This window comes from Mauremys reevesii, linkage group 17, assembly GCF_016161935.1.
Source record: "Mauremys reevesii isolate NIE-2019 linkage group 17, ASM1616193v1, whole genome shotgun sequence".
NCBI lineage: Eukaryota > Metazoa > Chordata > Testudines > Geoemydidae > Mauremys > Mauremys reevesii.
In genome coordinates this window covers 17,187,543-17,203,872 of record NC_052639.1, presented here as the reverse complement: position 1 = coordinate 17,203,872, position 16,330 = coordinate 17,187,543, and the positions used below count along the sequence as shown (strand labels likewise).

Sequence of the window (16,330 nt, the reverse complement as noted above, 5' to 3'; positions counted from 1 at the left end):
AAGGGAGAAGGAGGAGGAGCAGAGAAATATCGCCATAACTTTCTGCACTGAGGTGAGATTCATTAGTTGACAGGAGAGCAGCTCAGGCCAGTAAGCTCTGGGCACATTGTCAGCAGCTCAGCAGCCTTCCAGCCAGCTAGCTCCTCTCCGCACATGGATGGTGGTGGGGCATGGCACAGAGAGGGAGGGAGAGACAGGGTGAGATCGCTCCTGGCTGGATGTACCTAGGTGGGATCCTGTGACAAGAGGAGATGTTTCTCCGGTGCCCCAAGGCCATGCTTCTCTCCTCACCTTTTCCTGGGGTTCTGCTTTTCTTCTGCCCCAGGGGTCTCTCCATGGCACTCAGTGGGGCCTGGAGATTCCCCTTTCCTGGGGTTTATTTGTGACTTGTGCATTAGTCTAAGTTCTGGGAATGAGCCAACTGAAAGAGCAGCAACTGGCTCCCTACACACCGGAGACGTTGTATGGGAGTAAGTGGCCATTTGGTAAAGATGAGTGTCCAGGGGACAGACCCCACAGGAAGACCTCTGCTCCTCAACCCGATGTTGATTTGGCTCTTTCCAGTTTCTCCAGAGTCCTTCCATTGAGACAATACTGACAAAATCAGAGCTCCAGGCACAGCTCATGGAATGGACCCAAGATAAAAACCCCATTGTACGTCGGCTCAGTCTGCGAGGCCTTGGCAGTATTGTGCTCCAGCCCGAAAAGGTGAGGCGTGGATTGCCCGGGGACCGAGGAAGCCGATGTCTATCGAATCGCTCAGCAATGAGGCGAGATCCCCACACAAGCCTTGTTGTTTAACGCACAGCACTCGAATGTTGGAGGTGCTTTACTGAGCAAATCAAGGCACGACGTGGTCCCTGCTCCCGTGAGCTGACCCTGATTGCAGATGTGATGCAGTGGGAGGCGGGTGAGCAAAGACAAAGGTTACAGTGAGCAGCTGGCAGAGAGTGACAGGAGAATGACTTTGTGCCCCATTGGGCGGCTGTGCCAGCCGTGGTGTCTCATAGGTGGGAGTGGGATGGGCCAGCATATGCCCCAGGCTGTCATCCAGGGTAGTAATGAGCTGCCTTCTCCATTGCTGCAGGTGCACTCGTTACGGGCCCAGCTGCCAGCGATCATGGACATGTTCTGTGACACGGATAGAGGGCGTGTCATGGGAGCCATGCATCAAGCTGCAGACATCATCTACCTCCTGGATGGGGAGGGCTTGGCTCCATCTCCCAGGACATTGCAGTCAGCCTTCGCCCCTTCATTGATGACGTAAGGCTGGGAAACACAGGAGAACCCCATTCCTCCCCCCCCCCGCCTGTCTCTGGTGCCCTTGTCTCTCTCTTCCCATCCCCTTCCCTCCCACCCCTCAGCCCTGCCATGAAGCCTCCAAGGGGTGCCCCTGCCATGGGTGGGGAATCTCCTGCTCAGCCACCTCCCTGTCAGAGCTCTTCTCCGCAAACCTCAGCATCAGCGCCATGCTCCCAGCCCCTGCTGCCGCCTGGCCTCGGGGAGAGGGGTCCTGGCACTGGGCAGATGACCAGCTGTCTGGAGAACACCGGCCCCCAAAGAGGTGGAGATTCCCAGCAGGAAAGAGGTGGGTCGGGAATCTCCCGGCTCTCAGGGGCACCAAGGAGCAAAGAACTGCTGTGTTTTGTAGCAGCACCTCCCTGTAAGGCTCCAGCAGCTGCTCCTCCCCTTCCCCAGACCAGTCTCCAGCAGCCTTCCCTCCCTCTCCCCTAAGCTTCTAGGGGTCTAGGATTCTGTGCTCTCCAGACAGAAATTGTGTCTAGGACACCATGGGGCTGCACTGCCCTGCACAGTGTCTCAGGCCTTGTTCTACACAAGATGTCTATGGCGCTGGCCTGGTGGCCTCACTGCTCCGCGACCCAAGTCAGTTAACACGGGGGAACCGGAGCAGCGTGCGGATTATGACTCTGTCACGTTATGCTCTGATCCTGCCTGGCTTTAACCGGGCTTCCCCACTCCCTGTGTGTCATTGCCAGGAGAGGGACAGCGTGCGCTCCGTTGCCATTTTACTGCTTGGCAACGTGGTGAGCAGCGTGAAGGACCCGGACAAACCCATCGTGCAGCAGAAGATGATCCACTGCTTGCTCCCGCTCCTGCTGCACCTTGAAGACCGGGATGAGAGTGTGACACTGGTAAGTGCCACGGTCATTATTTCCTTAAGAGTAAAGAGCCAGAATCTCCTGGGGCCCCACTCCATTAATGGCCAGAGCCCCTTGCCCAAGCAGAGTCTTCTCCTCCTGCTTCACTCCATGCTGGAGCCCAGTGCCTCATCCATTCTCACAGCACACAGCACAATTGGGAAGAAAAGCCTTCTTCTGGGAAAGAGCCTGACCCTCTCCTGCAAAGACGGGCCTCAGGCCTTTGGGCTGCTGCATCCAAAGGTTCATAACAAGAGGCAGCAAAGAAAAGGGAGCACAGATCTGTAAGAGCCCCTTCAGTTCAGGGAGCTGATATCTGCCCACAGCCTTCTGGAAAGTGGGTGCAGCTGCCTGACTTCTTCCTGGAGCTCCTGAGAGAACTTCTCCAGGTCCCAGCTTCCCAGAATTCACGGACGTTGCCCTCTGTTGTTGGGCCAACTGGGATGTGGAGGAAGCCTGATCTGGGGCCCTTTGGTCCGACTCTTTGGGATCCCAAAGCTGACTCACGCTCTCATGCAGTCTCTTTGCACCTAAGGACTGAGCTGTGGAGATCTCTTATGAATCTTTCCAGGGCCGTCCATAGAGGGGCACAGGGCCTGGGACAACACCCCCTACTCTGCCTAAGCCCCAGCCCCACTCCATCCCTTCCCCAAGTGCCACCCCACCTCTTCCCACCCCTGCTCCGCCCCTGCCCCATCCCTATTCCTCCCCCCAAAACCCCACCCCCTCAATTCCCAAACGGCGCGGGGCGCTGGCGAGGGGGGGCCTAGCATAGTGGGACCGGGAGTACTGCGCCTGGCCCCAGCATGGCCCACGTCCTGCGTCCCCCTGAAGTGCGGGGCCCCCCAAAGCGCAGGGCCCTGGTCAACCGCTCCAAACCATCCAAAGACAGGACGGCTCTGGCTCGCTCCAGCCAATTCCCTCTCCTGAGCACACTCCTGTGTACAACAAATGACAGGAATCTCCTCCACTAGCAGGAAAAGCAGGAGAACAAGTGACGGGGAAGGCTCCATGTCCCCCAGACTGTCCCTCTCTCAGTGAGAACCCTCTTGGTCTCACCTTCTCTTGCAGAGATGCAAACTGACGCTCTTCCGCTGCGCAGTGTTTCTCAGGTGGGCTCATTTGAAGACGCTGTTCCGCAGCATGGCCTGGGATGGCTCCACACAGCTCCGGAAGTGTGCCTGGAAGTGCTTGGTAGGTGAATTCCTTGTGCCTTCAGAGTGGTGAATGGGGACTTGAGTGAGATCTTTATATGCCCACACCCTGAGTACCCTTCCGCTTCCATCGGGTGGCAGGACTCTATTCAGGCTCTCTGCTGGTTCATTTCTGCAGGAGTTACAATCCCTTCACATTTTTGAAATTTTTCTCCTGAACTGTTAGACCTGCAAACTTTCTGAAAACAAAAGCTGAGGTTCTGGAGAACACAACAGTAACTCCAGAGAGGTGCTGCTATGGCGTATGGGCTCATACTGGCTGTTGCCATGCCCTGGCTCTATGCTTTGGCTTCCCTGGACTAGTCCCTGTGGGAAGAACATGTCATTTGTATATTGTGCGTTTCTTCCTTCTTTCTTCCTAGATGCAGAACAACAAGAGCCACATCCCCAAATTCCTGTTCCACGCCTTAGAATACCTGGAAAGCTCACAGACAACAATCAGACATTCTGCAGCCCTGTTCATTGGTAAGCAGAGCGACTTCACTTGAGCTTTTTTGACCTGCTTCCTTCAAAGCCCTTTTCTAGACTGCTGCTCTGTTCCCTCTCACAGCACCAGAATCTTAAAACTGTGTGTGTGTGTGTGTGTGTGTGTGTGACAGAGAGAGAGAGAGAGAGAGAGAGATTAACATGACTTCCAAGATGAGTGGAGCAACTTAGCTGTATCGATCGCACCAACTTCCCCTGCCCACAACTCCTCTTTGGCTGCGCCTTGGGGAAACCAGCATGATGTGAATTCAATCTCCTTTGGAAATCAGTCTCTCAGTGACTTCTAGGCTTCTGATGCTTTATCTAATGTGCTTTGTGAACAGATGTAAGGAATGTATTTAATTTCCCAAGGGCTGTCTTGGGAGAATGGCTGCATCTTTCGCAGTTTTAAGCAAAGGATTTGAAAAGTCATGAGATTCATTGTCTGTCTAGGAAATACTATCCACCATTACTGTGACTTGTTGTCTGAAACAGTGACTGAAGATGGCATCTCCCGCCTGTATGAAGGTAAGGAAATACCTCTGTGTGTTTGTGCCTCTGTGGGAAGTACAGGGTGCAGCACAGGGCCTGAAAACAGTTTGAATGTGTCCCTCTCTGTCTAAGGACAGTGTTTAAGGAAGAAGGATGATCACGTGAGCTTTGATCGAGGTGCCACAATATGTGTGCGGGAGCAGGAAATTCCATCCCTAGCTCCTAGAATAGACGTAGCCTTAGAACTGTGTGGGAGACTGTCTTCATAGAGGTCAGAACATCTCTGAAGGAAGGCCTGACAGAATTGAAAAGGGCTGTTGTTATTATTAAGGGTGGTGGTGGTGATGATGACAATTACCCTCTGTAGGGAAAGATTCATCACTTGCCCTCCCTGTAATGGAGAGATTTCAGGCCAGGGAACCACTCATATCTTGGTTATCAGCTCATAGGAAATTCCCTGAGTGCACATTGGGAACATCTTTCCCTGTGACCTCTTAAGGAACGAAGGCCCAGGGCCACATAGGATTTCAGTAGATGTTGTTAGGAGTCTAAATTCCTATGCGGATCTGTGCGTAAATGTTGGATGATTTAACACCTCTGCTTTTCTGTTCCATCCCAAGCAGAGTTGCTCCCACCTGCCTGTGTTTTAGCGTGTGGACGTGCGTATGCTGGGGGAGGGGGAAGTTACGCACGGAATGGGGTCTCCTCTCTGTCCAGGGCTATTTTGGGAGTAGCTGAGTTGCTGTTTCTTGCCTGCAGACTCTTGGGTAGCTAATAGCATGTGGCAATGGCCATCTGAAGGGGAGGTTTCCTAGGCACCAGTCACATCAGCACCATGGGGCTTCCAACCCGTTTCCTCTTTGTTTCAGCTTTTCAGGAAGTGCCTTTGACATGTGACAGGACCACAGGGCACATCCTCAATAGACATTACAAATGGCTGCAGAAGCTTGGAAATCTCGTGTCGGGTTCCGCATTCGACTAGGGAACCGGGACCGACACAGAAGACCTCTTTGTCCTGCTATGGTACGTACAACAGCGTCTTTGGAACAGGGACTGAACAACGAGGTGGATATTGGCAGATGACAGACAATTGTGTAGGTCAGTGAGGCGTAGAGAAGACTTTGAAGAAGTTGAAAGGGATCTAATAAAGCCATGTGACGGGGCAGCACAATGGCAGATGAAAACCAGAGCTGACAAAGTCAGGGCCATACGCATGGAAAGCCCGGAGGTGACCGACTCCTACATATCGCTGGTGTCAGACACCAGAGCATGGACGGTTGGGCCCAGGGGCTGGAGCCGGGGTGGTGGGGCCTAGTGGAGGTCGAGCCGAGGGTTGGAGCTGGAGTGAGGAGCAGCTAGGGGCAGGGCCAGGGTGGGATTAATGATTCGCAGCCAACAGGAGCTGTAGGGGGCGGAGCCTACAGGCAAGAGCAGCTCATAGAGTATCACTAGCAGGGTTGGAAGGGACCTCAGGAGGTCATCTAGTCCAACCCCTCCTCAACGCAGGACCGATCCCCAACTAAATCCCCAAATGGCCGGGGAGGAGAGGAACGGCAGCGCGTGAGCCGCCTCGCCCCACCCCAGCCAGGCAGAGCCGGCCCGGCTGGGCAGCACACAGGGGCTTTAGCGGCTGTACCACGGGGCCCCCTTAGCCCTACTCCTTTCATGAGTGCATCACTGCCCCACTTCTGCCCCAGCCCCACACACGGTTACAGGGCAGAACCCTGTAGCTGAACTCTGAAATCTCTCTCACTGTAATGAAGTTACTGCAGAGTCAGGACAACCCCACCTTTGGGCTCCATGTCTGACATCTCTCCCCACTGCACAGAGCCCTACATTCACAGAGCTTCTCGCATGTGATTCCCTCAGTCATCAGAGCCAGGCGGAGAGAGGAGAAAGTCTCCCAGACTCCCTCTATCCATTGCCAGCCCACAGGGTAGCGGAGGTTGTGGGGGGTTGGGTGCTCTCTTTACGCAATGCCAGCTCTCAGGGAAGTTACAAAGGAGCATTAGCAAAGTGTGGTGGTTTTGTGCTGTGGAAAACTACCCTGCTGGAAGGTTTTGTTCTTCTGATTTGTGTTCCTGCCCTTTCTCCCTCTTACAGACATCTAGAGGCTAACAGGAGCCAACCGAGCCCACCACTGATCACATCTCTTGGGAGACGGCAAAGCAGCTGCTGCATGGGAAGGAGGAGAGAGAAGAGGCAGAGCAGGATGTGCCGGGGTGCACCAGTCACACATAACCTCACAGTCTAGGCGGCGGAAGCCAAGCCCCTCCCCAGCCCTGCCGGACATGCTACAACTGGAGCACCAGTGTGAAAGGGAGCAGCTCAGCTCGGTCTAGGCAGATGCCGAAAATGGAGGATGCACATTGTAGGCTCCAGTCCAGAAGCAGCTGACGCCCCTGACTGCAGAGCCCCGAGGTGCCGAGACCCAACCCCATCCCCGGGTGCCTGCAGACGTGCAAGGGAGCTCGGAGTCTCTGGGAGATTCCCACGCCGGGAGCCCAGAGACCCCCAGCCCATGGCCTAGAGACATCTCGTAGGAAGTAACCTGGGAGAACTAGCCATCGCCATGGTGACTGACGTCAGATGTTCTGGCTGGATCCCCACTGACTCAGTGCCGAACACATTGGCCATGGACAAGGCCCTGGGGTAGGACCCGGGGGGGAGTAACAAGGGCCTGGGTCCCCCTACCCCGGCCACCATCCATCCTTGGGTGGCAGCCCACCTCCCCAATGTGCCACTAGACTGCACAGCCCCAAGAGGAGGGGCGGCCATCTTGTCTCTGAACTCTCAGCCAGACAGCCCTGTGCTGAAGGGCAGCGATATTGACTCTGCCCGTTGGGCCACACAGCACTGAGGGAGAGAGCAGCCATATTGTCTGGAGCCATCGGGCCACACAGGCGTGAGAGACAGGATAGCGGCACGGACACTGGTCTCTGGGCCACACAGCCCTGCCGGAGAGGGAGGCGGCGCCTGGACTCTGGTCGTTGGGCCACACAGCCCCGACAGAGAGGAGGGCGGCCGCACGGACTCTGGTCTCTGGCCCCACAGCCCAGCGGAGGCGGGCGGCCGCCGCGGACTCTGGTCGTTGGGCCACAGCCCCGACGGAGGCGGCGCCGCGGACTCTGGTCGTTGGGCCACACAGCCCGGCGGAGAGGCGGCCGCACGGACTCTGGTCGTTGGGCCACACAGCCCCGACGGAGAGGCGGCGCCACGGACTCTGGTCGTTGGGCCACAGCCCGGCGGAGAGCGGCCACGGACTCTGGTCGTTGGGCCACACAGCCCCGACGGAGCGGGCGGCCACACGGACTCTGGTCGTTGGGCCACACAGCCCAGCGGAGAGCGGCCACACGGACTCTGGTCGTTGGGCCACACAGCCCCGACGGAGAGGGCGGCCGCACGGACTCTCGTCGTTGGGCCCCACAGCCCCGACGGCGAGGGCGGCCACACGGACTCTGGTCGTTGGGCCACACAGCCCGGCGGAGAGGGCGGCCACGGACTCTGGTCGTTGGGCCACACAGCCCGGCGGAGAGGCGGCGCCACGGACTCTGGTCGTTGGGCCACAGCCCGGCGGAGGCGGCCACGGACTCTGGTCGTTGGGCCACACAGCCCAGCGGAGAGGCGGCCACGGACTCTGGTCGTTGGGCCACACAGCCCCGACGGAGAGGGCGGCCACACGGACTCTGGTCATTGGGCCCCACAGCCCCGACGGAGAGGGCGGCCACACGGACTCTGGTCGTTGGGCCACGCAGCCCCGACGGAGAGGGCGGCCACACGGACTCTGGTCATTGGGCCCCACAGCCCCGACGGAGCGGCGGCCACACGGACTCTGGTCTCTGGGCCACACAGCCCTGAGGGGAGGCGGCCGCACGGACTCTGGTCGTTGGGCCACACAGCCCTGAGGGGAGGCAGCCATTTTGACTGTGGCCATTAGGTCAAACCACACTGAGGCTAAGGGCAGTTATTTGGTTCCAGCCAAGGGACCTCGCCCCTTCACCCCTAAGGCATCACTCGTCTGTCACCAGGAGAATGACCCCATGACATAAGACTTTCGGGGTCAAGATGCAAACGTGAGCAGAAGCAAGGAGTGGCATGTGACCCCTCTAAGAGCTCCTCCCACTCCTCCCCAATCTGGGGGTATTTAATCGCCATCGATCTACCTCAGGAATGGATCTGAGCAACGGCGGAAAGTTCTGGGGCAGAGTGACCCATCCGGAAGTGGGTCATGAAACCACTCCAAGAACTCACCCCACGTCGGGTGGGTCTCATCCTTAGGACCAACCAGAGAGGATTTCACCAGATAGGTGAAAGTGCCATGGTGGGGTGACCTGCCCATAAGAGGGCCCCTCACCCCTCCATGAAATCCCCCCACCGTCCTCTGCTAATCGATCAGGGTTTCACACTCATCCCTTAGGCCATCCCAGAAGGGAAACGTACCGATCAGAATAGGTAGTGCCCGAAGGCCTAGGCCAGAAGCCGCCGATCTCCGGAGCTCCATGTTTGCGTGACTGGCAGCATCGTCCTGGAAGTCGCAACCCAACACTGCGGGGAAGAGGCCGTCTCGTTCCAAGGATGTGTTTTGCAGAAATCATGGCCTCGACCTTCGGGCTATATCTGTTCTGATTGGTACATGTTTCCCTTCTGTGATGGCCCAAGGTGGGTTGAAACCGTCGCCAATTGGTAGAGGGTGGTGTGAGGGCTTTTTAGATGGCCCATGTGATCCTGTTGCGGGCAGGTCACTCCGCCACATTACTTCCGTGTTTGGTCAAATCTCCTCTCGGGGTGGTCCTACAGGGCTGACACCCACTTCAATTGGTAGAGGACAGGGGGAGGAGTTCTCAGAGGGGATACACAACCCCCTTCTGGATGGGTCACCCTGTCCCAGAACATCCCCTGATCGGTCAAATCCAGTCTCCAGGTTGTAAAATGCTAGTTGCCCCTGCCAAATTTTAGTAAAAGAAGGGAAGAAAGGCATGTACCTTTTGCGTTATCTATAAGGTGGCCATCTTGGACTTGGGAAAAGAATGTGGTGACCTTTTCCCATGTGCTCTATTATTTTGGGTGGGGAAGCACACTCCCACGCACGGATTGAATCCGCGTAGATAGGGTCTAACATCCAGGCAGAGACAACGCAAAGAGGGATAGGGAGGGGTTTTAGTTAGGTCTACTCACCCGTTCCTATGTCCCTCATCGAAGTCCGTCCCTGATGTCCAATGTCAAGAGAGCAGCAGCCATCCACCACTGTCCTTGCAAGAGAAGAGAGAGAACATCAACATTACCTCAGGGGTGTAACTGTTTGGGAGAGTGGAGCATTTCCAGAGTTAAAGTTTTGTTAATCTGCCCCTTCTCTGTCCTATCCTAGCCCTTTTCCCCATAGGAAATAAAGTCTTGTTTGTGTGGTTACCACTGCGTGTCCTTTTTTTCTTGTGCTAAGGGAAGCTACGATAGATGGGCTTTACAAAGGGGACTATGTGGGAAGAATTTACTGTAAGATTCCCCATGTCTTCTGAATGGGGTTTGGGTCCTGCCCTCTTTAAAGGAAGGAAAAATCCTTACAGGTGATCCCACGGGGGTGAAACCCACTGTGATTACTTAGTCATCTGTCCTATTCACCACGATGTTTGTGACCCTGTGTATCACAGGGAAGTAGCCCATGGGGCATTATAAATCCTCTGATTTCAAATGGACACTCGTGGATGAAGAAGGACAACTTTCAAATCCAGTGTGCACCGAGATTGTATGGACACTGAACGTATTGAGTACAATGCTCTTATCTTTCATCTGTTCATTAAACAAGGCCAAAGGAGCAGGGTTGGGAGGCTGGGCATTGACTTCCCCAGGATCATTCCTCTCCTAGTGATTCCCATTACAAATCTCCAGTCAAGGATGGGTAAGAATGGTGTCCCTAGCCTCTGTTCGTCAGAGGATGGAGATGGATGGCAGGAGAGAGATCACTTGATCATTGCCTGTTAGGTTCACTCCCTCAGGGGCACCTGGCATTGGCCACTGTCGGTAGACAGATACTGGGCTAGATGGACCTTTGGTCTGACCAGTACGGCCTTTCTTATGTTCTTATGTATGGACAAACCCTAATGTCCTCAGTGATTCTAAGGGACAAGATGCCAGGTTTGGAATAAAATTCTGCCTCCTTAAGATCATGTTTTCCATGAATTCAACTGTCACCAGATGGATCAGACTGAACAGTTTCAAACCTCGAGGAGGCTCTTACCTTCTAAACAGGGTCGGCTGTTTTCAAGTAAAATCACTAAAAGGGAAGGAGAAAACTCGAAAGAGGTTCCTCCTGGCGCTCAGGTACGTGAACCCCAATATTCCCCCAGTCCTCAAAGAGAGACCTGGAGAAGGAGACTTGCTGAAGCAAAGCCACAGGGTCTCTGAGGTTTCCCTGGCCCCTCGCCCCTGTCCTGCCTGGCTGATGTCAGCATCTCTCTGTGAGGTCACCACCTCCCCACCACCTTTGGCCAATAGTCTGAGGTCCTGCACAAGGCCTTTGTGATGTCACTGCCACACCCCTCCCTTGCTGGGCTAATGTCCTGCCCCTGGCCAGGCACTTTGAAGGTTTGAGCTACTCCCTGTGGATCACCCCACTCAAGGAGCATTCGTTCTAGGAAGCAAGCCGGATAGACAGGAAAACATCAGACGCTGCTCCCAATGCTACACTCAGTTCTAAAGAAACTAGTCGACTTTATTGCCACAAGAGACCATTAGAGCATCTAATCTGACCCCTGCATATCACAGGCCTCCTGTATGACACACTAGCTACTTTTGGGGTAAACACATTCCAGAAAGGCATCCAGTCATCATGAAATGACGTCACGAGATGGAGAATGCACCACTTTCCTTGGTAGCTTGTTCCTGTGGTGAATCATCCTCGCTGTTGAATATTTGTGCCTTAATTGTAATATGAATTTGTCTCTTTTCACCTTCCAGCCATTGGCTTTTTTTATGCCTTTCTCTGCTACATTAAAGAGCCCTTTAATAGCCAATCTTTCTCTCCAGTAAGGCACTTCAACATTTCAATGAAGTCACCTTTCAATCTTCTTTTGAGAAGCTAAACAGGTTGAGCTCTTTCAATAGCTCACTAGAAGGCATTTTTCTCCAGCCCTCAGAACATTTGGTGGCTCTTTGCTGTCTCAGCTCCAATTTCACACCATCTTTTTCAAATGAGGACACCAAAACTGGAGGCAGTATTCCAGTATCAGTCTCGCTGATACCATGTCACCTCCTGTGACGTTCTTGACATAATCTGTAACTGTATAGATCACCGTTGCCACCACTGTTCTATATTTGCAGCCAATATTGTATAAAGGTGGTCACATAAAGGGTCTATGGAGAGGTTATGATTGGCTGATTATAATTATGCTATCTCTAGATATGTATCATTTTTGTAGTTGACATTATGAATATTGGCTCTATGCTGCCTGTATTTCCAACTTGTGCTATGCTTCTGGGAACACCCCAGCCAGACAAATTGGTGTCAGCTCTGCCTAGCCTGCTTGATGGCCCATTAAGGACCATCAGCTACACAATTGACCCATTTAGCGAAGGCAGATATGCCTTGTGGCTCAGCAAGGTGTGCAGGGACCTGCCTATGGACAGAAATCTAAGGTTTTCTATGTCACGTGCTGGATAGAGTGTCCTTGGGACAAAGAAAGCAAAGACCACATGGCAGAGACTATAAAGACTGACGCCTCATCTCCATCTTGTCTTCAGTCCTGCTTCCTACCTCTGGAGGGACTTGGCTACAAACTGAAGCTCTGTACAAAGGACTGAATGGCCCATCCCAGTTGTGGATGTACTCCAGAGACTTGATTTGAACCTGCAGTTTATTCCATCACTGCTACAAGCCTGAACCAAGAACTTTGCCAAAGTACAAGTTTTGCCCAGGGCACCATTTCCCCTGACGCTGGTCCTTGGTAACATTTCTTGATGGGGGAGGGGCGAGAGATGAGGCGTTTTCTCTCTGTTTCTTTCCTCTCCGTTTTCTGCTCCTTCCTTCAATTCCAGAAACCTCCCTTGTGTTTCAGACTGTGCAGTGACACCCTCCCCAGGACTATGGAGCCTTTGGAGCAGAAACATCTTAGGAGCTAAGCATGAATCCAGGGGTGAGTAGCTGGCAGGAAGGAGTCCTAGCAACTCTTGTGGGAGTGCAGGGGAGGAATGACTCCCCCTTCTCTACATTCTCCCCATGGGGCTCTGGGGAGCAGGGAGGGTTGTGTGATATATTCCATCCAACATTCCCCTTTGATCCAAACCGAGAGACATCTCAGCTATGCACGATCCCCTTGGCAGCACCAAACAAGGGATGTTTTCCACTGCCCAGGAGACCCAGCCAGGGACTGATGTGCTGGAGATATGTTGGGAAAAGGGACTGTCTGAATTACCAAGGCAGGAAGCAAACAATGTACAGCAACATCATTAACCACAAACCATGCTCCAGCCAGAAGGGAAATGGGCAGGAATTCTTGCTGTTCAGCCATGGCCACACATACAGAGCTGCACAGCAGTGAGGGTGCTGGGTAAGCTGGTCTGAGCGAACAATTGGAAATGATCCTTCCGTTAGAACAGAACCAGAGTGTAGAAAGGCCCCTATGTTAAGTGGTTGAGGCTGAGGCCTTAGGAAGCTGGCCTACGATACCATAGGGATCTTTCTGTGGAGGTGTGATACTTGCCAGCTAGGGGAAGCTGGTGTGTGGTGTCTTTGTGGCTGCACTTTCAGTGATGCAGGTTTCTCTATCCCATTGTTCCAGGGTCATCCTACTAGATTGCCAGCTGCTTTTCAGCTGCAGTGTGGAGACTATTTGTGTGTGGGGAGAGACAGTGTGTGTGTGTGTTGGGGAAGAGTGAGTGTGTTGATGTAGGTAGGAGCGGATCATTATTACCCCTACTTGAAAGAGGGAGACGCTCAGGCTGAGAAAGGAGAACTGACTTGTCTTAGGTCACACAGCCAGTCAATGGCAGAATTGGGAATAGGACCCAGAGCCCTGATTGTCAAATTAACCATCGGATTTTGAATTACATACATTGAATGACCTCAAGAAAGTGCTCTCAGATAAGCTCCAGACCAACAAGTATGCACAGTAATTATTCAGCCAGTATTTTAGGAGAACTGCAAAGTTAGAGAGAATCATGAACTGCTCAGAGACAATTAATGCAGAGAAGCAGCAAAATCCATCAAACATATAAGTGGTTATGACTTATTTACTTGGTCTTAAAAGAGAACAAAAAGGCCTTGAGTCTCCTCCCTGTCATTAACCCCCTGCTCAGCCAATCAGGGTAGAGACTGAGGATGGGAGGCTGAGAGGTCTCACCAGAGAGCTCAAAGGATGGCCCAGGTCACTGGCGGGGATCACTGCCCCAGCACTACTGCCGCTCCACAGTTTTGGGTGGACCTCCCTCAGTGAGAGCTGCCGAGCACTCCCCATAACACACACACACACACACACACACACACACACACACACACCCTCCTGGTGTTAGGAGGGAACGGGAGAAAGGAGAAAAGAAGCAAGAGAGGAAGAGAAAGGAGGGATGGATGGAGGAAAAGTTGAAACAAAAAGGACAAACCCTAATGTCCTCAGTGATTCTAAGGGACAAGATCCCAGGTTTGGAATAAAATTCTGCCTCCTTAAGATCATGTTTTCCATGAATTCAACTGTCACCAGATGGATCAGACTGAACAGTTTCAAACCTCGAGGAGGCTCTAACCCTCTAAACAGGGACATCTGTTTTCTAGTAAAATCACTAAAAGGAAGGAGAAAACTCGAAAGAGGTTCCTCCTGGCGCTCAGGTACGTGAACCCCAATATTCCCCCAGTCCTCAAAGAGAGACCTGGAGAAGGAGACTTGCTGAAGCAAAGCCACAGGGTCTCTGAGGTTTCCCTGGCCCCTCGCCCCTGTCCTGCCTGGCTGATGTCAGCATCTCTCTGTGAGGTCACCACCTCCCCACCACCTTTGGCCAATAGTCTGAGCCCCTGCAAAAGGCCTTTGTGATGTCACTGCCACACCCCTCCCTTGCTGGGCTAATGTCCTGCCCCTGGCCAGGCACTTTGGAGGTTTGAGCTACTCCCTGTGGATCACCCCACTCAAGGAGCATTCGTTCTAGGAAGCAAGCCGGCTAGACAGGAAAACATCAGACGCTGCTGCTCCCAATGCTACACTCAGTTTTTTAGAAATTAGTCGACTTTATGGCTAGAAGAGACCATTAGAGCATCTAATCTGACCCCTGCATATCACAGGCCTCCTGTATGACACAATAGCGGGTGGGAGGGGGCTGAGGAGGTGGGCAGTGGCGGGGGGACAGGTGAGCCAGTGGCTGACCCCAGCTCACCTCCGCTCCACCTACTCCCCTGAATGTCCCACCCCGCTTCCGTGAATCAGCTGTTCGCGCAGGAAGCCTTGGAGGGAAGAGAAGCGGTGTGGCAGCCGCGCTCAGGCCCAGTAAGGTGGAGACAGAGACAAAGTGAGCTGGGTCAGGGGGGCCGCCCGCACCACAGCAGGTAACCCGGGGGGTGCACAGGGGAACCGCTCCCCACCCCAGCTCACCTACCTCCCCTCTGCCACCCTGGGCCTTAGTGTGAAGGTGCCATTTGCTTCTCAGTCCTCCCAGGCGTCCCGCGCGAACCATCAGGGGCAGGGGTTCCAGAGGTGGTCAGGGGACAGGGAGAAGGGGTGGTTGAATGGGGCAAAGGTCCCAGGGGGGCCATCAGGAATGAGGAGGGGTTGGATGGGGTGACAGGGGGCAGTCAGAGGACAGGGAAGGGCAGTGGATGGGGTGGGGTCCAGAGGGGTGGAATAAAAGGAACGCAGGGTGTTTGATAGGCGCATGAGTCCCGGGGGGACACAACCCCCTGGGGTGAGGAGGGAACTGGTTGTTAAGATTTTGGTAGCTCATCCCTGGCCAGGGGGGTGGGAGGCTGAGGAGGAGAGCAGGCGGGCAGTGGCAGGGGATGAGTATGCGAGCCGGGGAGGGGAGAGCTGAGGTGAGCTGGGGGACTGAGGAGGTGAGCGGGCAGGAATTGGTGGGTGGGCAGGTGAGCTGGCGGTGGGGAAGGGGGTTGAGAAGGTGAGCGGGGGGTGGGAGGCTGAGGAGGCGAGTAGTGAGTCAGTGGCTGACCTGTTCTACTGATCTGGTCTGGCTCCCATCCCTCTCCGAGGGTTGCAGCTGTCTGGGGTGTTGCCTTCCACATTCACACCTCATTCATTCAATAGCATAATTGACTACAAAGTGGGGAAGATCTTATTCTACTTCTAGCAAAAAGAGAATTTTCTTTTACCTTCATTATACTACCTTAGGGGCCTGCTATAACTTATTACCAACATTCAATACTGCTGTTTTGGCGGGGTGGTGCTGGGGAAGGAGGGTTTGTTTCCACAGGGCGGACAGTCCTTGAGGGGGGGGGTGTTTTGTGGGGCTGGGTGGCACTGGGGGGTTTCACTGGAGCCAGGGGGTTTTTGGCCCTCAGCTGTTTTCTTTGGAGTACTATTGCCCTTGCCGCTTTACGAGTTGTGCAGTCCTGGACTAAACCACAGACTCTGGACTCAGCATTCAAGTATCCTGCAGTCTGAACTTTGAATCCGATACATTCCCTCATTGGCTACCATTGTTTTCCCAGCATGGAAGTGCTTTTTGTCCAACATGGCAGCCAGAGTGGGATCCATAGGCATGGAATGGCTCTGAAGGAATCAGCTGTTTCTCTCTGCGCTTCATGAAACTTTGGATTGAAATGGTAAAGGACAGTTGTTCCCAATTTAATCATGGTGTCCTTTAGGAGTGTGACCAAGGCCACTTAACTAGGGAGCGGGGGTCTAAAAAGAGTTTACCTGGGCCACAGGTCACCATAGCTTCCATCTCGGGGGTGAAAATCAACCACCAGTACCTGCAATTTCTACCCGAGTTCTTGTCAAATCTGTGACCTTACTTGGAGTAATTTTATACTTCTCTGGCGTAGAATTCTTCACCAACTGCACAACAGATCAG

The 16,330-nt window shown here is 53.9% G+C and overlaps 1 protein-coding gene and 1 long non-coding RNA gene across 2 annotated transcripts; both read left to right on the top strand.

Annotated features, from left to right (window-relative positions):
• Positions 1-3: 3 nt before the first annotated feature.
• Positions 4-3,895, top strand: LOC120384909 (maestro heat-like repeat family member 5). Its single transcript, XM_039504008.1, has 5 exons — positions 4-52; positions 1,088-1,263; positions 1,998-2,153; positions 3,231-3,353; positions 3,736-3,895. The coding sequence occupies exons 3-5, from the start codon at positions 2,091-2,093 to the stop codon at positions 3,859-3,861; spliced, it is 312 nt and encodes a 103-aa protein (XP_039359942.1). The 5' UTR covers positions 4-52; positions 1,088-1,263; positions 1,998-2,090; the 3' UTR covers positions 3,862-3,895.
• A 409-nt stretch (positions 3,896-4,304) lies between these two features.
• Positions 4,305-7,295, top strand: LOC120384908. The gene is made up of 3 exons (XR_005589157.1): positions 4,305-4,366; positions 5,200-5,353; positions 6,434-7,295. It is a non-coding gene; the product is annotated as an uncharacterized LOC120384908 (long non-coding RNA).
• Positions 7,296-16,330: the final 9,035 nt, after the last annotated feature.

Bases quoted from the DNA above. Each gene is read 5' to 3' on its own strand.
- LOC120384909 (XM_039504008.1), top strand. From the start codon at position 2,091: ATGATCCACTGCTTGCTCCCGCTCCTGCTGCACCTTGAAGACCGGGAT. The intron at 2,154-3,230 runs GTAAGTGCCACG...CTTCTCTTGCAG, and splicing joins GGGATGAGAGTGTGACACTG to AGATGCAAACTGACGCTCTT. The intron at 3,354-3,735 runs GTAGGTGAATTC...CTTTCTTCCTAG, and splicing joins AGTGTGCCTGGAAGTGCTTG to ATGCAGAACAACAAGAGCCA.